Raw genomic sequence first — 25,698 nt, forward strand, 5'->3', positions numbered from 1 at the left:
CCTAATAAATATCCACTTTGACCAAAAATTGGATCGAAAAAAAATGTATATTTCCTAAAAAAATGTAATTTAAAGCAAGCCAGTCAATGGTTTTTTGGTTGAATTTAACCATTTATTTTGTCATTTTATAAGTGATAACATTAATTGTTCCCATTTTTTTTTTCTACGAAAGTGAATAACTTGATTAAAACTAAAAAATAATCTATTCAAAGTCTGATTTTATTTTTCATGTTTTTGGGGACAATACATCATATAAAAACATGAAGAAAAAAATGATAAAGGAGAAAACGCTATATTTCATGATATAATAAATTTTATTTACATTCAATCCTATTTCATATAGTATAGTATTTATTGAACATTGCAGCATTCAGTATGTTTAGATAAGGTCAAGTTTTATTTCATCATAATACTGTTTGTCATAATTATCTAAATGTCAAAAGAATTTCAGATACTTAAACATCATAAAATGTTATCAATATAAATATTATTAAATAAATCATTTACCGTAACAGCCATTCACTAATATTTGGAAACCAAGAATATTTCACTTTGCCATAATCATTGCTAATATTTATAAATTAGTTTCATTATTATCGCCACTGACAAGTAAATTCTTAGATTCTTATACATCATTTTTAAATCAGCATTATTCTAAATAATCATATTATATTTGTCATTATAGGATGCATTTATAACAATAGAATACATTTTCTTTATATTAATACAACACCATTCCATTAATACTTGAATTGTTTTTATTAAAAGTTAATAGATAGATAGATGAATCATTTTAAATGTTATCACTACAATTATCGATATTTTGATGTTCAGTTCCTTAACTTTTTCCTAGGCACTTTTCTTGTTAAAAGATTAAAAAACTTATTTTGCAAAAGGCCCCATTACAATTTATTTCACCATGCACATTTCAATTACTGTATCCACTAGAGATGGCACAACACTTAGAACTGCTGCTGTGAAGTGACATCATAGTACTTTACACCAGGTAGAACGCATAGCATCTCAAAAAGGAGATTAGCAGCGATCAGAGCGGTTGTACCAAGAGGATCGTAAGGTGGTGAAACCTCAACTAAATCACAACCAACCAGATTTAGTCCCTTTAATCCTCGGATTATCTCTAGAGCCTGTATTATACTTAATCCAGCCACTTCAGGTGTACCTGGGAAAAAAAATTTTCATTTACAATAGAACCCTTCTTTCGGACGGACACTCCAATTCAGAGGACACCTCTTTTAAAGTACACTTTCCAATGAAATGAACAGCAATGTATATTTTAACACTAAGGGCAACTCTACCCAGGGAACGCTGCTATGGGTCACTTTGTTGGGTCCTGAAGGTGTCTCTTAAGCTTGGTTCCCACTAGAACGTAACGCAAGGACGTAAACGCAACGCAAGCGTTTTAACCAATGACAAGCGAAGTTATAGACAGTTAGCAATCACAAGCGAATAAGCCATCGCTTGTGATTGGTCAATTCACTTGCGTTGCGTCGCTAGTGGGAACCAAGCATTAATAGGAGTTTTACTGTATTTCAGTCCACTAACTCTGTCGTCTGTCTGTATGCCACCTTGGAAAGAGAAATCCTGAAGATTAGCTATTCTACTAGTAGTTACACAGGGTTAGGTGTAAATGAGTGGAGCTGTACAGTAGCTTGGTGGTTCGTGCTTGCCTTCCAATCCCAAGGTCCGGGGTTCAATCCTGACCTGACTTTGATATGACTCTTTCAAGTCCACTCCCTAAGCCTCAAATGAGACTTAGTTTATAAGCATGATAAATTATAAAATAGGTTATCCAATCTGTAATTGGCAAGTTACTCCCTGTTGGATGCATATGAAATAAAAAAATATAAATAAATAAATAATGTTAATGTTGAGATACGCTGCTCTTGGCTGGTTTTTGCATTATATGTTTAGAAAGTAAGTGCAAACTTGAATAACTCCACCACAATTTAGCAAACTACTCACCAGTTCCAGGAGCAATAGAAGGGTCCAAAGCATCAATATCGAAGCTGAGATAAACTGGTCCATCGCCCATCTTTTCTTGTACTTGCACCATCAATGGTTCTAGAGACTTATGCCAACAGTCTCTACCCGTAACAACTCGAAACCCCTACGTGGATTAAAATAAACGTCAATTTATTTCGGTATAAATAAAACAAACAACCACCCAAACTAAAAGCATGGTACTCAATTTACAAAAATATAGTTTAAAAAATATGGGCTGTACACAAAAATCATCAAACATTTAAACACATTTCAATAGGCAATAAAATAGATAATATAACATTAAAAGATGAAATACCAAAATCCATATTACAAATTACCTAAAATTCACACGTTTGAGAGTACCTATTGCACAGTAAAAAAAAAAGGCATAAAATCATCATTCATTTAAGAAAGAGAGAGAGGGGAGTTGGGGTTCGGGGTTTTAGTAGCAAATCTCCTTAATTTTTTATTATACTACTATGCTACTCACAAACAATTTCATTTTTATTCATTCATAGAAAAGTCAGAAAGGAACAAAATACTGCATAATGTAATATGACCTTTAATCATTTGTAACTCTTAGAATTTATTCTCCTTTAAATCTCTTTTGAAGAAACATCTCTCTCTCTCTAATATTATTTCTTAATTATCCTTCTTACATAGTAGGCCTAATGTATATTTATATATATATTTATTTTTTATATCTTTGTTTTATTTTGTATTTACCGTTTGTTATTGTCCCTAATGATCACCATATGCTGGATGGGTCACCCTCATTAAATATTGTTCCAATAAAAAAAAAAATAAAAATAATTTTTTCACCTGTTCTAAGCCCCATTTGTTTTCATAGATGTCATTGGATGGTCCACGTATTCCAATCTGAACGGTCTTTTTCGGATCAAAAAGATTTTCATCAAATGCTCGTTTGAATGGCGTTCCATGAGCTATTTTTTCCCCGAGCATTGTGTCTTGTGTGTCGTTATGAGCATCTACATGCACAAGGCCGACCGGACCATATTTATCCTGTCATTTGTAAAAAAGTTAAAGAATATCTCATTTCATTTCTGGTCACTAGCATAGGCTAAACCACTGAACATGATTTGAACACACACAAATTAATGCTCTATCGCTATCTTTGATTTGAACATGTCATTACTGGATCTTTGATTTGAACACAGTATAACACTGTGTGATGGGTTTGTCACACGAAAGTGAGTCCTCTAGAGAGAAAGAGAGGAGATGAATAAAGATGGACGACAACTACAACATGTTTTGTTATTTTATTATTGTTGGTTTCAGCCTAACGAGCGAGCCCGTAACAACTGTCTTTGATTTAAACACTGCCTTTGATTTGAATACTGTGCAAACACTGTCTTTGATTTGAACACAGTAAAGGAAAGTCTTAATTTGAACACAGTAAATCTTATCAATATACTTACAGCAACAGCTCGCAAAACTGGATATGTCAAAGTGTGGTCACCACCCATTGTTAACGTTTTGCACCCATTAGCTATTAGCTTCTTATAGTACTCTGTTATCATATCACAAGTCTTTGGCAGGTTGTACACATTGATGTTAACATCTCCTATGTCACCAACCTGCAGGGATTCAAATGGTGCCGCACCTGTGAAATAAAAACAAACATTTTAGATGCAGTCTTTTTTTATTTTTAAAATCATAAACACTTATCTTATTTATTGTGTTTAGATTTCTGAGGTTATATCCAGAATTGGCATACTTTAGAGTTACCAATTTATAATTTTACCTGTGTCTGGGTTGCACAATCGTATCATCGGCGATTCCGTGCGGATCTGCCGAGGACCAAATCTAGTACCGGATCGATTTGATACACCGATGTCAAGTGGAATTCCGACAAAACATACATCAAGATCTAAAAAGACAAACAGATTTTATTTATTTATTTACAAATTAATTTTGTTGAATTTTTTTATTTCATACACAGTGCCAATTACAGGATGGATAAACTATTTTATACCGTACGTGCTTATAAACATTTAAGGCATAGGAAGTGGAGTTGAAAGAGTTTATGACTTACAACCCTGGGACTAGGTCATCTTGGGATTAAAAGACAAGCATGTTAACCCCAAGGTACACTTCAAGTACACCAACACGGTATATATATATCTGCAGACAGTACTGTTTCGATCTTATTAGATCTCGATATATATATATTTTTTAAGGTAATGCAGTATATACTAGATATGGACTAGGCTATGAATACTTACCATCAGTGGTCTTGTGAATAGGTAATCGGAACATCGATGCAATCCCGCCAGCTCTCGGCATATCATTACCAGTTAGAGGGCGGTTAAACTCACTGCTCCTATTTGAAGATGTTGAATAAAATAACGATCTGCCAGCACAACCTGTTATTCAAATTATTCAGAAATTATCTGTTACAAATGTGTGAAAAATGGGGCTGAACTCCACAAAAACAGATACCCACTAAACATTTTAGTGACTAAAAAGAGGTCTCATGGTCGAAAAAATAAAATTGTGGTACTGGTAGATTATAAACAATAGAGTGTGCTATATTATTTTAAACATTTATATAGAGGGCGCTATATAAAGGAAAAAAATCTGGAATTTACAAATGAATATTACCATAACATTGTTTTGATTGATCAATTTAATAATTTATTCAAAAAGTAATTCTGTGTAGGCCTAGGATGCTAGGTAGTAGACAGTCTACTGTTATTAGGCAATAAGAGATTGATTTATTATATCATGAAAGATTTATTTTATGATACCTGGTCCGGTGTAAGATTTAAATCTGTCCGGTGTTTGAAAGTGTCCACTGGACAATTTTCAGCATTGAATATTGTAATACTAGCTGTTGAAAATGGCCGCAACCACCCGGGCAGCTTTCATCGATAAAAAAGTAGGACCATCGAGACATCGACATCATATTAACCCCGTAAAAACTAGGGCACTGGACGTTCACCAACTCCCGTTAGGGTAATTATAATTCCTTAGAATACCAACTTGAATCGCAAAATATCAAGTGGATTGAAATAAATATTACTATTATTATATCTGGAGACATATAGTCTAATCAAATTAAATTGTTTGTTTTTGATTGAGTATATACAACCTGTTGTCAATTTGAAGTAAATCGACAACTTGAAAAATATATAGCCTACTGTATTATTATTTCGAGGGAATGAATATCACTAAATCATATAGGCATAGGGCCTACCTATTTCGTTATCTCGAAATATTATTTCATTCGAAATTCGAATTACTACTTCGCGAGAGAACGAAATAATTTCCCTCGAAATTATTTCGTTCTCTCGATCATCATCATCATCATCATCATCATTCCTTGTCTCGAAGTAGTAATTCGTTTTTTATATTATTCAGTTCTTGAAATCTTATTTTGTTCTCCCTAAATATATTCGTTCCCTCAAAATATTTTTCAGTTCTCAAAATATTATTTTGTAATATTCATAATACTGCTACTAATTTAATAATATCAACTGATAACAAAAGTTCTTTAAACAAGTAAGTTCGTCATTGTTAAAGTCAGTTCTTTTTCATTATATTTTTTTCACAGATGCCTGATTTTTGTTTTTATTTAATAAAACATTGAATTGGTTAGTCACAATATTTGCTTTGTTTCTAGAGACTTTACATTATTTATTTATTTATCTAAAATACATTTGAAAAATATTGTTGATGCATATTACCAAAAAATATTTGTTTTTTATATTTTATATGGCAAAATAAACACCTTAATTGCGCATCATAATTATTCGTTCACTCAAGGGTATTTCGGTTTTTTGTTTTTTTCGAATATTAGGGTATTTCGTTCCCAATACAAACAGTCCAATACCGTTATACATCAAATTCATAGAATAATGGCTTATATTGAAATGAAGCGTTTAAAACGTCTTTGCCACAATGTCTGTACATGCAGCTGAGTTTAAAAAATCGCGGTTGTATTTTTGTTTTATATGGACATATAAACATAGAAACCACCAGCTAATACCAGAAATACCAACAGCTTATGTATCAATTTTTAAAATCAACACCAGCTAATTTAGAACGGTCAGCAGATAATGTAGTAACGAAAATTGCCTCACAGCTAATGTTGAAAATATTGTATAATTTAAAAACCTGTCTACATCATGTGAAAATGCATTTCTTTACTTACCGGTAGCTATCCATCTATCCACGTCTCGTAAGTGACCAACCAACAACCACTTCTAGTAAGTAACCACCTCTATTGAACGACCACCGTCTCTGATAATCGCCCACCATCTCTTAACGACCACACCACTCGTCAAGGACGAGCTATTTTAAAGGACCACCACCTCGGCTTCTCATAATCAACCTCATGACGGACTACCTCTCTTAACGACCACGCCTAAAGTGTCGACCTCTCTATAAAAAAAAAACGTCCACCTCTCCACTGGGACCACTTCTCATAATCGACTACCATCCGTAACGACCACCTTTCGCAAATTACCACCTCTATTGAGGTGGTCACTTACGGGAGGTGTAGTCGGTAAAAGAAGTGGTCGTCTACGAGCGGTGGTAGTTTATGAAAAGCAGTCCCTTATGAGAGGAGGTTACCCCTTCAGGAAGTTGTCCATTGTGAGAAGCGGTCCTTTAACAGAGGTAGTCCCTTTTAAATATTAAAGGTGGTCGCTAACAAGGGTAGTTGCTTACGATCAGAGTGCTACGTTTTGAAAGCCGATCACTTACGAGAGGTGGATAGACTGACAGCTAAACTAAGTAGAGAAATACATTTGCACATGATTTAGACATTTAGGTTTATAAAATATATAATTATTATTTTATTAGCTGGCGATATTAACTACATCAGCTGTGAGGCAATTTTCGTTACTTCATTACCTGTTAAGTTGTATATTAGCTAATGTTGATTTTTATTTAATAAATAACTGTTGGTGTTTCTACATTAGCTAGTTCTAGGTTTTACTACATGGGTGGATTTGACAGTTTCGACGACATTTGCTGCCGTTTTCTACACTAGCGGTTTTGAACAGGGACTAGTGTAAAGGAAATGCCACAAGTTGTGTTTTTTTATTTTTTTTTATTTATTGTTTTGTGTACTAAAGTGGCAGCATAATCAGTATTTATTTTTACCAGATGTCCAGCAAGGGTAATGTCCCATAACTCAGGCCACAATTGTCAGGTCAACCTCAAAACAGCGGCTCTCGGGAGATATTAATTACCGGTAGTCGTGTTAACTGTCATCTGTTATTTGTCAGGAGAAGGGGTGCGAACTTGCCATATCTCAAATTAAGGTTACGCTTACCATGAATATGATTTCATTACAAGAATTATATACCACAGTATGTTACGTAATTTAATTCTCTTATTTTAAAAAATAACTAAATAAATTAGTATATGATTCTAGTATAAGTATTATAAAAAATGTTTCTATTTAATATACAGGGAGCGGGGGTTGCCTCATAGCCTGAACGGTTTTAATACGAACTTATGTACTATAATATTATTTTACGTAGATTACTATTTAATATTATTTTATTTATTTAACAACATATTTATATAGGATTATACACAATCAAGTAGAAATATACTTGTTTTGCATTGTGGTCCTGTCGACAAAAACGGATACAAATTTAAATACAATTTCAATTAATATTATAATATAATTTGAGATGAACTTATAATATGTAATAAAGAATAACTATATGATTATATTTTATACTCCTATCTGAATGTGCTATTTATTGTGTAATAGAACGACTGAAGCGTTTACCAATAAGAGTATCTTCGAAATTTAATTTAATAAATGGCATTTCCCTCCAATAGTTTTTTTCTCTCATTTTTTGTGTACTTGCCACTGTAATAAATTACCATTCCCTAACCATGAACATTCTAGAATAAGATGTTTACATTTAAGACATCATGTATAATTAATATAATAACAATCAGGAACATTCCAGTATGCTATTAATAGAAACTGTAATCAAATAGAATAAGAAGTATAAAGAATGATATAGAAGGATAGGAACATCTTGTATATAAAGGGATGTAAAACTATTGTCATGTTGTTGGATATTAGAGGTTGGATATTAGATTGTAAAAGTTATTGTGAAGCTGTTGTTTAAAATGCTTACTGGGTTGTTGAAAGTTGAAGTTGATTGAAATTAAAGATTTGTTTTTGAGTTATTTTACAACTTTGTGAATTTGGTGTGTATACTTTTATGTCACAAGGGAGTTTCTAAAGTATTTTCAACCGCTCGGAAACATACGTAAAAGGAGTTCGTGACATCCACTTAAGGCACAAAGTTTAAATTATAGGCCTACACCTGACAAAACTGTTTGCTCTTTCTTCTAATCGGCAATTGGTTAAAACAAATGTAGCAAGAAGCTGATTGGCTCAATGTTTGTTCAAAACCTCCTACATTTAAAAAATCATTCACTTTGCTTGCAAAGTTCCAATCACGGTGTTGTTCGTTACAATCTGCCTTCTTTCTATTTTTACTTATTATCATTATGGCCGATCATGAGTTTGATGCCTTGAGAAACTATCTACAAAACAACGTTTATCCTGTAAATTATTCTGAAATATTAAAACGAAGTTTGCGACGGAAAGCCAAGAACTTTACAATTCTTCGTGATATCTTGTATTACAAACAACATTCTGGTAGATTGTTGCGTGTATTGTTACCGAAAGAAAAAAACGAAGTGTTAAACAGTATCCATAAGCAGGCACATGGTGGTCACTTGGGTGTCAACAAAACGTAAGTTTAAAGTTTGTCAATTAAATAATATTTAAGCTTCGATAAGTTTCTGGGTGACTTTAAAACTGTTTATATGTTTGGCCAGGTGGAATGCCATCCTGAGATGAGTATTAGTAATTAGTACAGCATTGTTTTTAAATGATTTTATACGTAATTTTACTTTCTGTGGACCACAGAATTCGAAACAAATGATTAAATGAATGAATTAAATGAATAATAACTAATACTTATCAATTGAAAAATGTATAATGACCGTGTACATTATGAAGTTAGTATTTTATATATAGATTCAAACATATTTTTATACCTCCATGAATGAAAAATATGTTAAGTCGATAATAATTTCTACTCAATATATTATCGCAATTAATTGTATAAATATATTGAAGTTGAACATAAAATACCACATGTAAAAAATACAAAACATATATTGGCATTCAATAATTAATCAAAAATGTTCCGAATATGAGCACTGTTTCAATAATTTGACAGATTATTATTATATAATTTACACAGTGCTACACAACGCATATATCTTTAGTTCAAAATTAAGATATCTCTTTTAATAAAGATAGATTATTTCAATTGAAAACTAAGATGTCTTACTTTTTAAAAGAAATATCTATGTTAATAGATATTTTTTTGTAGGCTTATTACACCTCGAAAAACCAAGAAGAATACAGTACAACTAGCTCTATCTATAATAGTAATGTTTTAGTTTTATAACAGTTCATATACGGTACTCTACACGTGCCCACTGCATAACTAACACAGAAAAAAATCCACTTGTGATATTCCGAATGGGACAAGAATCTTCCATTCTAAATATCTTGGTAAGTAAGTAATATAGAGATATCCCTCATGAGAGATATCTTAGTTTTAAATAGTGATACAAATACTTCCCGAATGAAAACTTATTCAGGTCTTGGTATAATAAATATGTTCAATATTAGTTGCTCATTCATAATGCAAAAAGCCATATCAGTATTAACTTTCGTTCGTTTAAAATGTATACTTATGAAAGAAAACACAATTTGACAAAAAAAAAGGTAAGGAAGAAGACTTTTATTATGTAACTTTAAAGTGGATTATTACATTTTTTTTTAGGGAATACTTCTTTAAAAAAAACGCATTTTCAATAACAAAACTAGTTTCCAATCCCCCGGTAATGGAGTAAAACCACCTGCAGCTTATGTAATGAAAAAAATTAACACCATGTAGAACGATCAACAACGAATGTAGGAACGAAAATTGCATCCCAGCTAATGTAGGACTATCGCCAGCTAATGTAGAAAATATATATTTTACAAACCTAAATGTCTAAATCATGTGCAAATGCATCTGTTTACTTAGCTATCCATCTATCCACGTCTCGTAACCGACCAACTTTCTAAAACGACCACACATCGTAAGCAACCAACTCTTTTAAGGGACCGTTTCTCATAATCGACTTCCTCTCTCGTAACGACAACTTTTTTGGGTGACCACCTCTATTAAACGGCCATCGTCTCTGTTAAGGGATCGCTTCCCATAATCGACCAACTATTGTAAGTGATCACATCCTCTCATTATGGACCGCTTCTCATAATCGACCACCTCTCGTAGTAAGCGACCACCTCTCTTAACAACCACAACTCTCGTAAGCGACCGCTTTTTATTTTCGACCGCCTCTCGTAAGTGATGATCTCTTTTAGAAGACCACCATATCTCTAAATGGACCGCTTCTCATAATATACCAACTCTTGTATAAATCACCTCTCTTAAGTGACCACTTCTAATAAACGACCTCTCTGTTAGGAGACCGCTTCTCATAATCGATCACATATCGTAAGCGACCACCTCCCTTATCGACCACATCTTTCGTAAGTGACCACCTATTTTAAAGGACCACTACCTCTCGCAATCTACCATTGTGGCTCACTAAAAAGTACCCGGTTTCCTTAATAGGGTGTCCTCTACATTTTAAAAATAAATAAATTTAACCAGTATGTAGTGTTAAAACGTATATATTTCCCCTTGTTTATTTTTAAAAAAAAGTGGCGATTTTTATATCTACTCTGTCGCACATTCACCAAGCGTACACAATAATTCTAGTAGGACAATTAATTATTTATACTTTTCAAGTTAGTTTTTTATTGCCTGAGTGAATTATTACCAGATTGAGGGCGTAGTTATTTTGTATGGGAGGCTGCACTCAATTTGAAGTTTATATGGGGGTATTTAGAATGTAAACACGGTACAATCAGGGAGATGTAAATCTCCCTGGTACAATGTGACACGGAATCATCACGGACTGATGGACATTTTTCATAGAAGGTATCTTTTCCCTTTTCAATATTCATTTATCATTGTCAAATAAAAAAACTAGAAACATAGATAAATATTAAAAGTTAATTAATCAGTTGTGCCCAGTGCTTGCCTTAAACGAAAAGTTAAAATATATGGAACGCCAAACTGTAATGTTATTATAATGCATTGATGAGAATGGTGATGTGAACTGCGGTAATAAATAATAAATAATATTAAAAAACAAAATAAAATTAAAATATTTAAAGAATCCATAATACAGTTTTAAGGTCAATAGTAAACCTACAAAGAGATTGAATATCATCAATACAATAAACACATTTTTTTTTTTTTTTAACAGTTGGAAAAAGATACGCGAAAGGTATTATTGGAAGGGGTCATTTGATGGTGTTCGTAATTTTATAGCCGCCTGTGATCAGTGCCAACGGAAAGAAGTTTTAAAAAAAGCAAAAGTGCCACTTCAACCTATACCCGTAACAGATACTGCTTTCAGACAGATCGGTATGGATATTGTTGGGCCTTTGGTAAAGACAGAAAATGGTAAGGTATCTCATGACAAATTACTGAAAAACAAAAATGCTGTGACTGGATAAAAAAGCTAAATCAAAACGTAAAAGTAAAAAGCAAGAAGACATGAATGAAATACGTTCAGAAAACTTTGTAATTCATTCTTCAGGGCCTAAAATTACAGTTAATAATTAGTTCTGTTCGGCCTTTATTGTAATAGGGCTGAACTTAAATTTATTATTGTAAAGGCACAAGCGCAATTTCTGTGAGGTTTCTTGAAATTGTTAACTAAACTAAAATTATGACAGTTCTCTTTTTTACACTGTCAACAAAAACTAGATTTACCAAGAATCAGATGCTCTTATTATTGTCACCGGATTTACATCGATTATGGCTATACTGTAATAATCTTTATTTCTGCCTGTTTTAATTTGATCCAAACCATGACTGGGGTAATACTGTTCAGCGCATAGAGGTTTTACAACATTAGGCGCTATGTAAATCCACGATATTATTATTGTTCTTGTTCTTATTATATTTATTGATATTAATATTGTTATTATTATTGTTATTTCATTCGTACAGTTCGGGTGTTGTACATCTCATCATGACATTTTGACACTACTATTATTACGGCTTATTATATTATTATTTGCTGTGTTTCAGGTAATCGGTACTTACTTGTATTTACGGAGTACCTTACCAAATGGGTGGAAGCTGATGCAATTCCAGATAAATCTGCTAAAACAGTGCTGAGATCTTTTATTGATTTTGTCTGCAGACATGGAACACCTTCTATATTGATTACAGACCAGGGTAGAGAGTTTTGTAATGAGCTGAATGACAGCTTCTGTAAGCTGATTGGGGTAGACCACAGAGTTGCCTCACCATACCATCCTCAAACAGGCGGGCAAACGGAGCGCTTTAACAGAACACTTTGCACAATGCTTATGACGTTGACCAACGCAGACCAAAATGACTGGGATATACAACTCCCATACGTGTTGTTTGCCTACAGAACATCCGAGCACAAGTCTACGAAATGTGACCCATTCTCATTAGTTTACGGTAGAAAGGCTGTGTTGCCTGTAGAATTACGTATTCCCATCGTTTCGTCTAATAAAGATGACATATCCGGAACTGTTCCTTTAAAAATAAGAGTGGACGCTTTTTTGAAACTCAAAGATTCAAGGAGAAAGGCATCAGAAAATATCAAAAAAGCACAGAAAAAGCAAAAACATTATCATGATGCTGGTGTTAAAAGCAACACGTACTATGCAGGAGATCAAGTGCTCTTGCAGAATTCCAGAAATTTGTCAAGAAAGGGAGGCAAACTTAATGCTCGATGGACTGGTCCATATATTATAGAAAAAGTCCTCACTCACAATACATATCGACTAAAAGGAAGAAGGGCTATTGTTAACGGAAACAAGATCAGACATTACAAGTCCGATAAAACAACCTCTTTGAACTGTCCATCATCAAGCACTAAACAGAAATGTAATACCAATGATAAGCATCTCCCTCCAAAGAAACGAAAGCGAACGCCAGACATCCCACCTGAAGTAACGCACCATGATAACATACCTACATCCAAGAATGGTGATATCACACCGGATGATCACATTATTAACATACCTACATCCAAGAATGTTGATGATAACGATAACAGACCTACATCCAAGAATTATGATATCACACCGGATGATCACATTAACATACCTACATCCAAGAACGATGATATCACACTGGATAATCACGATAACATACCTACATTAGACAATGATAATGTCGCACCGGATGATGACCATGACAACAGTAGGCCTGTATCTGATAGTGATGTGGTATACCTCAACACGAAAACTTCAAGAAAGTTATTCTTTCCTGTCGATGCCAATTGGCAGCTTGAAAAGGCAGCACCATTTGGTATCAATGTCAAAAATTTTCACAAAACTCACTTAAAATGTGAAATGGACAAGGCAGCCAGGCCTACTAAAGTTGTTAATATGAGAGGGGACGGCAACTGTCTTTTTAGGGCTTTGAGTTATATTCTCTTTGGTGTCCAGAACTACCATGTAGTTGTACGGGATTACATACTAAACTATATGTCCATGAACAAAAACCTATTTGAAAAAATTGAATCCAGATCATTTGAACGATACGTGGAAGACACGAGAATGGGGGAATATGGGACATGGGGTTCGGACATCGAAATCATGGCATTTGCGACCATGTCAAATACGAATGTTTATGTTTACAGTAAATATGGAAGAAGGAAAGGGCTTCCACATTATGAATGGTTGAAATATGCACCAATAAGTAATCAGTTTGGTGATTTAGTATCTGAAAGAAACATCTACCTATCAAACTTATGTGCACACTTTGAGCCTGTCCTGGATGTAGACAAGAAAACTTATGACGCTGAATTAAAATACACTCGTACACCATACGCACCAATCAAAAACCACCTTGCACGGAAATACTGGGATATTGTATCCGATGTGACCCTCAATGCTGCTCTGGTAGATAATTACGAAGATGAAGCGGTAATGCGTTCCGAAGGCATTATGGACGTTATATACGTATCTGAATTCACGGACACACATTATGACATTGAAGCAGTCAACCATCTAAAAGATGATATCGATCCAAATATATTCAATTTGCTTTGTGACATGGAACATTTCCCGGAAAGGATTCATCAGAGCAACAATGAAGTACCTGGACAATTATATGTTGATTCATACAACGTCACTCTTTAACTGTAGGCCTACCTATGACCGGTAATCTCAACATACACAGAAGCATTAAATGGTGAAAAGGGTATTTGTTTACCTTATAGAGGTAAGTTTCGTTAATGCTTTGATTTTTTACAGGTGCTTCCGTCAAGAGGAGATTGTCGGCTTTGTCTGAAACTCATCGACGAAGAAATACCAATTGCATTTGTCGGACCAGAAAGAAGAACATAGATTCACCACAGCGGCTAATTAAAGCGTCACCATCTTTCATTGAATCAACGGAAGACGAATATCTGAGCATAAGTACGTCAAAGGCTCAAGGGGTCTAATGGCAGGTAACAACAGATCAAATACAGTGTGTCCAGTGTAAACATGCAATGATGTGTCATGCGCCCTGCTTTGATCGCTACAAGGATTAAAAAATTAATTAAAAAGCAGATTGTATAAAAGAATAACGCGACTAAAGGTCCGGTAAGGTAAAAGTACGTGAATTAGATTGTAACTAGTGTTTATTTTTATTGTATTTTTATGTTTAAAAAACTTTTTCATATTTACAACTCATATGATTCTGTTTCATAATGTTATGCAATTTTCTTCTATAATATGTTTTCTTTGGTCAAAGGGGCACATACAAACGTGCAACCTACCCTCGCTATGATCATCAACCTTGACGTGGTAGCGAGGCTTGCGTGCTTCCAATGTATTGGTAGCCAGACCAATGATGATCAATAACAAAGTAAAATAAATACAAACACACTTACTGAAACAAGTTTTAATAGCAATAAATAAATAAATAAATAAATATTTTTCTGTAACTATTGTTCATTATTATTACACTATTATTATTTTATCCTGTTAATATAAGTAATGATCAATGATATATAATTTATGTTTACAAAACTCGTTCATATTTACAACTCATTCTGACAAGACAACAACATTTAATATTTTTGTAATTCACAATTCATACATTTATTTGTAATGTATTCATGAATTTGCTTTTCCTTCATCCAATCTACATAGTAGATATATGAAACTATTGTTCTAACCACGTGACTATGTAGCATAGAACATTAATTCTAAACCGCCCGGTAATATACTGAAATTTAATTAATTAATTTGAAACGATAAAGATGAGGAAATCTGTGAGAATGAGTTAAAGTCGCCCCAACCGAGACTCGAACTCGGACCGCCTGCTTGATATGCAGATGTCCTAACCGTTAGACCACTGGGGCTTTCACGGTTCGAACTCGATTGGATAGCGACTCTTTAACATTCTCGGCGTGGTACGGCGGAACAGCACTAGTCCTCAGTTGTAAACACAACAGGCATAGAAATAAATTCCAAACCGCCCGGTGATACACTGAAAATGATTTAATTAATTTTTGAAACGATAAAGATGAGGAAATCTGAGAGAATGAGAAAAAGTCGCCCCAACCGAGGCTCGAACTCGGACCGTCGGCTTGATATGCAGTTGCCCTAACCATTAGACCACTGGGGCTTTCATGGTATTGTTCTTTAACTCGACCGGATAACGACCCTTTAACATTCTCGGCGTGGTACGGTTGGAACACAATACATATATATATATATATATATATATATATATACAGACAGTAACAAGTGTACATTATTGTAAATATAACAAATACATATATATTATATATATATATATATGTATATGTATTTGTTATATTTACAATAATGTACACTTGTTACTGAACTATGGAGAATTTTTTTTTTTCGAAATAAAAGAAGAATGAATGAATGAATTTATTTTCAATCTTTCTACATAACAACAAATATATAGTATAACAGGGGAGTAGCGGAAAAGCAAAAGTAAAGTAAATTTGAACCAGCCAAACATGTATGAAACATTATCCAGTAAGCACATTTTATAAGAAGCTTTTGTTTATTAAAATGGGTTTCTCTGAAATTCCAGAAGTTTATTAAACATTGAAAATAACACAATCGCCTTTAAACAAAATGCTGTTCAAAAAAAGAATCGGTTGAAGCAAGCGTTCTTATAACATCCGATAAAATGAAGGTTCAATAAAGTAGCCCTATTAACAAATGTATGAGGTCTCAGGCCTATCCCATATTAATTATTTTTATAGATACATTAATTTTAAGATTCCAGATACCGAATTGTTGTTTTTTTACATAACAAGTCATTTTTTCTTTGAATATAAATTCTGATTTAAGGACAAAATACTAAAATAAATACTTACACCAAAGGTGCATAAAAACGTGTTGATGTGGCGCTATATCGATGTCATTATCTTTGCATTCACCCTAGACGCACATAGTGTGACACCCCTACCATATTCTCGATGTGACGATCAATGTACCAATTAACATAATACTTCAGTAAAACTGATTATGTTTTTTCAAGAGATCAGCTATATCGTGTTGATTATAAAAAGGTGCAACTTTTAATTGATTGGGGATTAAACAAGTAAACTATTTATTCTTCTTGTCTTTACTCGTACAAAATAATATAACGGTCGCTAATTGGAAGTGTTTAAACTAAAGTGATCTATAATTGGAAGAGGACCCGTACAATTACTTGTTTTTTATCACATGATTATAAACTATTTATTCTTTTTGTCTTAACTAGTATTTATTCTTCTTGTCTTTATTCATACAAAATAATATAACGGTCGCTAAATGGAAGTGTCTTAAAGTAAAGTGACCTTTAATTGGAAAAGGACCAGTACAATTACTTATTTTTTATCACATGATTAAAATCTATTTATTCTTCTTGTCTGTACTCATACAAAATAATATAACGGTCGCTAATTGGAAGTGTCTTAAAGTAAAGTGATCTTTAATTGGAAGAGGACCAGTACAATTACTTGTTTTTTATCACATGATTAAAATCTATTTATTCTTCTTGTCTGTACTCATACAAAATAATATAACGGTCGCTAAATGGAAGTGTCTTAAAGTAAAGTGATCTTTCATTGGAAGAGGACCAGTACAATTACTTGTTTTTTATCACATGATTAAAATCTATTTATTCTTCTAATTGTCTGTACTCATACAAAATAATATAACGGTCGCTAATTGGAGGTGTCTTACAGTAAAGTGACCTTTAATTGGAAGAGGACCAGTACAATTACTTATTTTATATCACATGATTATAAACTATTTATGCTTCTTGTTTTTATTCATAAAAAATAATATAACGGTCGCTAATTGGAAGTGTTTTAAAGTAAAGTGATCTTTCATTGGAAGAGGACCAGTACAATTACTTGTTTTTTATCACATGAATAAAATCTATTTATTCTTCTTGTCTGTACTCATACAAAATAATATAACGGTCGCTAAATGGAAGTGTCTTACAGTAAAGTGACCTTTAATTGGAAGAGGACCAGTACAATTACTTATTTTTTATCACATGATTAAAATCTATTTATTCTTCTTGTCTGTACTCATACAAAATAATATAACGGTCGCTAATTGGAAGTGTCTTAAAGTAAAGTGATCTTTAATTGGAAGAGGACCAGTACAATTACTTGTTTTTTATCACATGATTAAAATCTATTTATTCTTCTAATTGTCTGTACTCATACAAAATAATATAACGGTCGCTAATTGGAGGTGTCTTACAGTAAAGTGACCTTTAATTGGAAGAGGACCAGTACAATTACTTATTTTATATCACATGATTATAAACTATTTATGCTTCTTGTTTTTATTCATAAAAAATAATATAACGGTCGCTAATTGGAAGTGTCTTAAAGTAAAGTGATCTTTCATTGGAAGAGGACCAGTACAATTACTTGTTTTTTATCACATGATTAAAATCTATTTATTCTTCTTGTCTGTACTCATACAAAATAATATAACGGTCGCTAATTGGAAGTGTCTTACATTAAAGTGACCTTTAATTGGAAGAGTACCCGTACAATTACTTATTTTATATTACATGATTATAAACTATTTATTATTCTTGTCTTTATTCATACAAAATAATATAACGGTCGCTAAATGGAAGTTTCTTGAAGTAAAGTGACCTTTAATTGGAAGAGGACCAGTACAATTACTTATTTTTTATCACATGATTAAAATCTATTTATTATTCTTGTCTGTACTCATACAAAATAATATAACGGTCGCTAATTGGAAGTGTCTTAAAGTAAAGTGATCTTTAATTGGAAGAGGACCAGTACAATTACTTGTTTTTTTATCACATGATTAAAATCTATTTATTCTTCTTGTCTGTACTCATACAAAATAATATAACGGTCGCTAAATGGAAGTGTCTTAAAGTAAAGTGATCTTTCATTGGAAGAGGACCAGTACAATTACTTGTTTTTTATTACATGATTAAAATCTATTTATTCTTCTAATTGTCTGTACTCATACAAAATAATATAACGGTCGCTAATTGGAAGTGTCTTAAAGTAAAGTGATCTTTAATTGGAAGAAGACCAGTACAATTACTTATTTTATATCACATGATTATAAACTATTTATGCTTCATGTTTTTATTCATAAAAAATAATATAACGGTCGCTAATTGGAAGTGTCTTAAAGTAAAGTTATCTTTCATTGGAAGAGGACCAGTACAATTACTTGTTTTTTATCACATGATTAAAATCTATTTATTCTTCTTGTCTGTACTCATACAAAATAATATAACGGTCGCTAATTGGAAGTGTCTTACAGTAAAGTGACCTTTAATTGGAAGAGGACCAGTACAATTACTTGTTTTTTATCACATGATTAAAATCTATTTATTCTTCTTGTCTGTACTCATACAAAACAATATAACGGTCGCTAATTGGAAGTGTCTTAAAGTAAAGTGATCTTTAATTGAAAGAGGACCAGTACAATTACTTGTTTTTTTGTCATATGATTAAAATCTATTTATTATTCTTGCCTTTATTCATACAAAATAATATAACGGTCGCTAATTGGAAGTGTTTAAATTAAAGTGATCTTTAATTGGAAGAGGACCAGTACAATTACTTGTTTTTTATCACATGATTAAAATCTATTTATTCTTCTTGTTTCTATTCATACAAAACAATAATAACGGTCGCTAATTGGAAGTGTTTAAATTTAAGTGATCTTTAATTGGAAGAGGACCAGTACAATTACTTGTTTTTTATCACATGATTATAAACTATTTATTATTCTTGTCTTTACTCATACAAAATAATAAAACGGTCGCTAATTGGAAGTGTTTAATTTTAAGTGATCTTTAATTGGAAGAGGACCAGTACAATTACTTGTTTTTTGTCACATGATTAAAAACTATTATTACTCTTGTCTTTACTCATACAAAACAATAAAAATGGTCGCTAATTGGAAGTGTCTAAACTAAAGTGTTCTTTAATTGGAAGAGGACCAGTATAATTACTTGTTTTTATTACATGATTATTATTATATTGTTATTTATTCTTCTTGTCTTTATTCATACCAAATAATATAATGGTCGCTAATTGGAGGTGTTTTAAGCCAAGTTATCTTTGAAAAATAAAAACTAGTTTGGCATTATTAACAAATAGTGGTCGTTAAAAAAAGACAAGTGCATGCGCAATCACGATCAAAACCTGAATCTCAAATCTCAACCACGGACGGTATTCAATCCAAGGGTCAGACATTATTAAACGCGCCGGACAGCATTAAATTGTTGGAAAACGCCCGCGAACCCGTTGAAACATGCAATTGGACATTATCCAATGCTGAAAAGTGTCCACCCGGACACTTTTGAATGATGGACACATTTCAATCTTACACCGGCCCAGACGAGTTCAATAGGCCTACTAGGCCTAGTGGTAGTACTGTAGTAGAGTAGGTAGCCTAGCTAGGCCTAAACTACTACTAGCGTAGATATACTATTACTACACTAGCCTAGGAGGCCTAGGAAGCCTAGGCTAGATAGATAGAGTAGAGGTCAGCTGCTGTACTACATCACGCGCAAACGGTATTAATGTAATAAATATTAGTTGCCTACCTTGTAAAGAAGAGCTTGAACTTACACTTTTTTGTGCAACTAAACCTAGTCCACGAAGTAACTTGTACATCTTTCTTTTTTGGTGAACACACATAAATACATACACACGTACCGAGTACAGCAAAGGATTTAACCAGGCGCGCGAACGTTGAATGTTAAGAATAGGGTTTTTTCCCAGGGAAAATATGGGCGGCCGTTGGAGAAAAATAAACAAATCGCGTTTAGAACAATACGTGGTATTCAGGTGTACAGTGCATGTAGGAATTGTTTATTGATAGCCTTGGTAGAAAGTTTTTCTGTTAAATCAATCTATCTGTGAAGAAATCTGAAAATAACAACGGATTGCCGAACAATGCTTCTCCCTGACCTAGCTATACCATAGAGCTATACAATTTTTATTTTATATATTAATACTATTGTCCATAATACAATTGCAGAGACTGATTAATTTTGTGCCCCAACGAACCAGTAGTCATTAGTAAATCACGTGTTTAATGAATTAGCTCTTACAATTCACATTACAGGGGCGCAAACTGTAGGTTAGGAAGTCGTGGAATACATTGACCTTTTAATTTATATCAAATTGTATTAGCACAATGTTTAAAGGAGGCCTAGTTTGTGCAAGTGTGTCTACTCGATGTTTTAGCCGTTTTGTAGCATCGAACGTGGAATTAAGCACCGGCTTGGCTTCGGCTACTAGACGTTGCAAATCGACGAAGGGTAGGTAACACAACATGCTTTTTATTGTATATAAATTCATTCAACTTAGAATCATGGGCGTATAAAAATTATACTGCCGTACGGCCGAATAATAATACTGTCTGCAGCTCAGCAGTATGGCCACGTTGAGATCGAGTCGAGCCTGTGACTAAATTCCTCTCTTGACACTGGTTACTATCCAGTGGTGGACCGAGTGTTATAGGTGAATATACGTTCCCCTCTTCCTAAAAAAAGTTAAATATCCCCACGGCGGTGACTCGGAGTGATAGGTGTACCCTATACCCAACTAACGCTGCGTTAAATATTATTTATTTGTTGGAGAGACACACCTTACCGGTGACAGCGTTTGTTTAATGCTTTTGTCTTTCCTCGGCCTCGTGTCTTGTTTTTCATATATATATATATATATATTTTTTTATGTTTTTTTTGTAATTATTATTTTATGTTTATTGCCGAAATGAATAAAATAAAAATAATTTTATTATACAGGTTTTGCAAGGCTATCTCCATCATTATGTTATTCAACTTCTTCAAAACGTGGCAGTGAGTTTAACCGCCCTTTAACGGGCAATGATATGCCGAGACCTGGCGGGATTGCATCGATGTTCAGGCTACCCATCCACGAAAACACTGATGGTAATTTTACGTTATCTAAATGTAGTCTGACAAGTGTAGATTTATTATATAACGCACGCAAATGCGGTCAATATACGTACTGTTAATCTATTATGCAACAGCTGTACATGTAAATCATTATTTATAGGCTAGTCTATTACCGTACAGAAGTAACTTAACTTTCTTTTAAATATGTTCAGATCTTGACGTATGTTTTGTTGGGATTCCACTTGATATCGGCGTTGCAAACCGATCCGGTACCAGGTTTGGACCGCGTCAGATCCGCACGGAATCACCGATGATACGACTGTGTAACCCTGATACAGGTAGGCCTACGAGGTTATTTAAGACGTGATTCATTCTGGGAGAGGCAGCCTTCAACCCACACTCTAAAGCTTGATTCCCACTAGAGGAAGCAACGCAAGGACGTAACGCAACGCAAAGTGATTTGATCAATCTCGCCTCAAGCGATGGATTATTCTAACAGTCGCGTGTGATTGGTCAACTCGCTTGCGTTTCGTCTTGTACGGTCTTGTCCTTGCGTTACGTCTCAGCTGGTCTCAGTTGGAACCGAGCTTAATACCGGTACTGCACATTGAATCCAGCGAATACTGACGTCCTTCATATGGAACCCCATTCATTCATCCTGCATAGGCCTTCTTCTTCTTCTCTAGTATGTCTACATAAAGCTCTATATACTATCAAAGTTTGATGTGATGTGCCCATATATGGACATGATGATGTTATATCACTACCATATTTGGGCATATCACTATCTTATTTAGGTACATCACGGTGTAGAAAGAGCTTTAGAACATGCATGATAACAATACATTGGTTATTTTTCACAGGTGCGGCACCATTTGAATCGCTGCAGGTCGGTGACGTAGGAGATGTCAACATCAATGTGTACAACCTGCCGAAAGCTTGTGATGATATAACAGCCCACTATAAGAAGCTGATAGCTAATGGGTGTAAAACGTTAACAATGGGTGGCGACCACACGCTGGCATACCCTGTCTTACGAGCTATTGGGGTAACGCTTTGATAACTAGCTTAGCTCTTTTGGTATAATACGCAAACAACATGTTTTCTCTGAAAAGGCTGGTTCCCACTAGAACGCAACCCAAGGACGTAAACGCAAGGTATCGACGACGCAAATTGCCGTGAAAAACATAACACTGCGTGTCGTCAAAGATGGGAAACTCAGTGTTTCTACTTACTGCGTACGTTGCAAAATATTAAAATTAAACTTGTCGTAAGAGGATGCGAAACTTTTTTCTCACGTCGCATCGGTCACGTTGTGGCAAAATTTATTTTCTAGTGGGAACCAAGCTTTACGCATTATATGAACACTAAAAATATTCGTGATGCGCTTACGTTTGTTATGCGTTTACGTTTGTTATGCGTTTACATTTACGTTCGTAATGCGTTTACGTTTACATTCGTAATGAGTTAACGTTTTTAATGCGTTTACGCTTGTTATGCGTTTACGTTCGTATGTGTTTACGTTCGTAATTAGTTTACGTTCGTGATGCGTTTACGTTTGTGACGAGTTTACGTTTGTTATGCGTTTACGTTCGTGATGAGTTTACATTCGTGATGCGTTTACGTTTGTGATGCGTTTACGTTTGTGATGCGTTTATGTTTGTGATGCGTTTACGTTCGTGATGCGTTAACTTTGCAGAGAACCTAGTTTTAGTGTTCTAGTACCGTACCGTACCTAATCCTTTACCCGTGATTTAGTTGTTCTGATAGTTTGCCATATAGATATTTACTTTAGATTTTTTTCAGGATAAATATGGGCCGGTCGGACTCGTTCACATTGACGCACACAATGACACCGAAGACACGATGTGTGGAGAGAAGATCACTCACGGAACACCGTTCAAAAGAGCTTTTGATGACAACTTAATCGATCCAAAACGATCAATCCAGATAGGCCTACGTGGGCCCTCAAATGATATATATGAACACCAATGGGCCTTAGAAAAGGTAAGCAAGGAGAATAAGATACAACCTGTTTTCCATCAGACTATCTATTCGCGCCAATCGGACATTGACGAGCTCTCTGATTGGTTGGAACATTTTTCCTCGCGTCATACAAACATACAAATATCAATACATTATAATAATATGCGAATAAATCAAGAAGTCAGTCATTGAATTGACAAAGATCAGATAAACATGAGAAACCTCAATCCTCTTCCCACATTTTCTAACGACATGAATCTTGTCGTTACGACAAAAAGTCCTCCATCTGGTTAACCAGATGTTGGTCTTCCTTTCTGACAAATCGTCGTTGTCTAGTCAGCGTCCGCCAAATCCACCATCACTCGCTTAGCAATTTATCGTACTCGTAGATCTCGCGGATTTCATGGAATTTTTTAAGCATGTTTATAATTTACTGTACTTTAGGGGTTTCGAGTTGTTACCGGAAAAGAGTGTTGGCATAAGTCTCTAGAACCATTGATGGTGGAAGTGCGAGAAATGATGGGCGATGGACCAGTCTATCTCAGCTTTGATATTGATTCTCTAGACCCGTCTATTGCTCCGGGAACTGGTAAGTAGAAATCTAACACATGACGCTGAGCTCCGGAGATCAAAGGTTTATTTGTGGCTGCGACACGATCCCTTAACACACAGTGTGCCGCGGAGAGTATGTACACATAGTAGACCTAACAGTACTTTTGATATTTGTCGCAGCCAGACATAAGACCAAAGGACTGTTGCATTAATTTTATTAACAAATTATTGTTGGTTTATCAAAAGTAGCATATATTCTTTATTGTCTCTGAAGCTTTCTAATAAACAAAAAATGTATTTATTTACAGGTACACCTGAAATTGCTGGATTAAATATAATACAAGCATTAGAGATAATCCGAGGATTAAAGGGACTTAATCTGGTTGGTTGTGATTTAGTCGAGGTTTCACCACCTTACGATCCTCTTGGTACAACCGCTCTGATCGCTGCTAATCTTCTCTTTGAGATGTTGTGTGTTCTACCTGGTGTCAAGTACTATGATGTCTAAGTACAACACTAAGACCGGTCAGAGATTTTTAAAAGACTTTAGGTTAACTATTGAACAACTCTCCGTATTAGGCCTACCAGTATCCGGCAAAATATGTCTATAGGCGTATGTAGAATTTGGTTTAGCAAGAAATGTAGTATTATTACTTACATATTCCCTGACATAACTAGGCCTACTCGTTATTTACAGGGCCGCCGGGAGAATCGAAGTGCGAAAATTGACAATAATTCGTCATCGTTTCTTATAAGGGAAAAAATGTTATTGCAATTAAAGTATAATCACAAACAACAACCAATATTACTCATTTTATTTCATCTTATTAATAGAGGGTGACCCTAAACAGCGTATGCCGACAATCTTGATGAGTTATGATAAGTGTCTGTGTGTGTGACAGTGGCTGTGTGTATACTAGAGTACACACCGGGCTAACCCAATTGATAATCGTATAACTCCCTATTTAAACTACAAAATAAATAATGTACTAAATCAGCACTGCTGACTCTTATGGCAGCCCCTGCATCTAGTATCTGCCTCATACGTATTGGCTTATGACTTTCCTCTGGTCAAGGTGGGCACTGGACGAGAGAAGCCCTGATCAATGTTAGGACCAATCAAGGTGCTTTAAAATAGTCCTGGCTTTGTTGTTAGTGTTAGTGGCGGTAATTATCGCTGTTGGTTTCGATTGAATAAAATAAAAAAAATAAATAAAATAAAAAGTAATTTATTTTGGAAGGTCATTCCAAAGAATAGCAGCTGACCAGGAAAGGCGCGTTGTCCATATTGGCCTCAGTAAAACCTCTGAAGATGACCTCAGTCAGTGTGGCTTGTATGAAGAAATAATGTCGGATAGAAATGTTGGAGCCATGTTATGAAGTGATTTAACTGTGATGAGGAAAATCTTGTACATTACTCTTTTTTCAACTGGCAACCACCAATGTAGCTGTTCCAATACCGGTGTTATGTTGTGACATCATTGGCGTAACTGCTATGGGCGCTCACTGGTTAAACCCAGGGGCCCCGGATGTCCAGCGGAAAAAACAG

At 34.3% G+C, this 25,698-nt stretch overlaps 4 protein-coding genes across 4 annotated transcripts in view; 2 read left to right on the top strand and 2 right to left on the bottom strand.

Moving 5' to 3' along the window:
• LOC140048866 (apicoplast pyruvate carrier 1-like) overlaps positions 1–6,786 on the bottom strand; it is an 87,021-nt gene extending 80,235 nt beyond the window's left edge. The window contains exon 1 of the mRNA XM_072093670.1: positions 6,182–6,786. The gene's annotated coding sequence lies outside the window, so the exon portion shown is untranslated. The remainder of the gene's footprint in view (positions 1–6,181) is intronic.
• LOC140048869 (guanidinobutyrase-like) lies at positions 369–20,766 on the bottom strand. The gene is made up of 7 exons (XM_072093672.1): positions 20,289–20,766; positions 4,251–4,391; positions 3,770–3,895; positions 3,444–3,628; positions 2,827–3,027; positions 1,984–2,128; positions 369–1,180 (listed from the first exon to the last, which is right to left on the bottom strand). The coding sequence occupies exons 1-7, from the start codon at positions 20,380–20,382 to the stop codon at positions 963–965; spliced, it is 1,110 nt and encodes a 369-aa protein (XP_071949773.1). The 5' UTR covers positions 20,383–20,766; the 3' UTR covers positions 369–962.
• On the top strand, positions 13,614–15,555 carry LOC140048815 (uncharacterized). Its single transcript, XM_072093609.1, has 2 exons — positions 13,614–14,362; positions 14,456–15,555. The coding sequence occupies exon 1, from the start codon at positions 13,685–13,687 to the stop codon at positions 14,339–14,341; it is 657 nt and encodes a 218-aa protein (XP_071949710.1). The 5' UTR covers positions 13,614–13,684; the 3' UTR covers positions 14,342–14,362; positions 14,456–15,555.
• LOC140048867 (agmatinase, mitochondrial-like) lies at positions 20,110–25,601 on the top strand. Its single transcript, XM_072093671.1, has 8 exons — positions 20,110–20,125; positions 20,881–21,008; positions 21,498–21,644; positions 21,824–21,949; positions 22,475–22,659; positions 23,418–23,618; positions 24,042–24,186; positions 24,458–25,601. The coding sequence occupies exons 2-8, from the start codon at positions 20,885–20,887 to the stop codon at positions 24,655–24,657; spliced, it is 1,128 nt and encodes a 375-aa protein (XP_071949772.1). The 5' UTR covers positions 20,110–20,125; positions 20,881–20,884; the 3' UTR covers positions 24,658–25,601.
• The last annotated feature ends 97 nt before the right edge of the window (positions 25,602–25,698 follow it).

This window comes from Antedon mediterranea, chromosome 5, assembly GCF_964355755.1.
Source record: "Antedon mediterranea chromosome 5, ecAntMedi1.1, whole genome shotgun sequence".
Lineage (NCBI taxonomy): Eukaryota > Metazoa > Echinodermata > Crinoidea > Comatulida > Antedonidae > Antedon > Antedon mediterranea.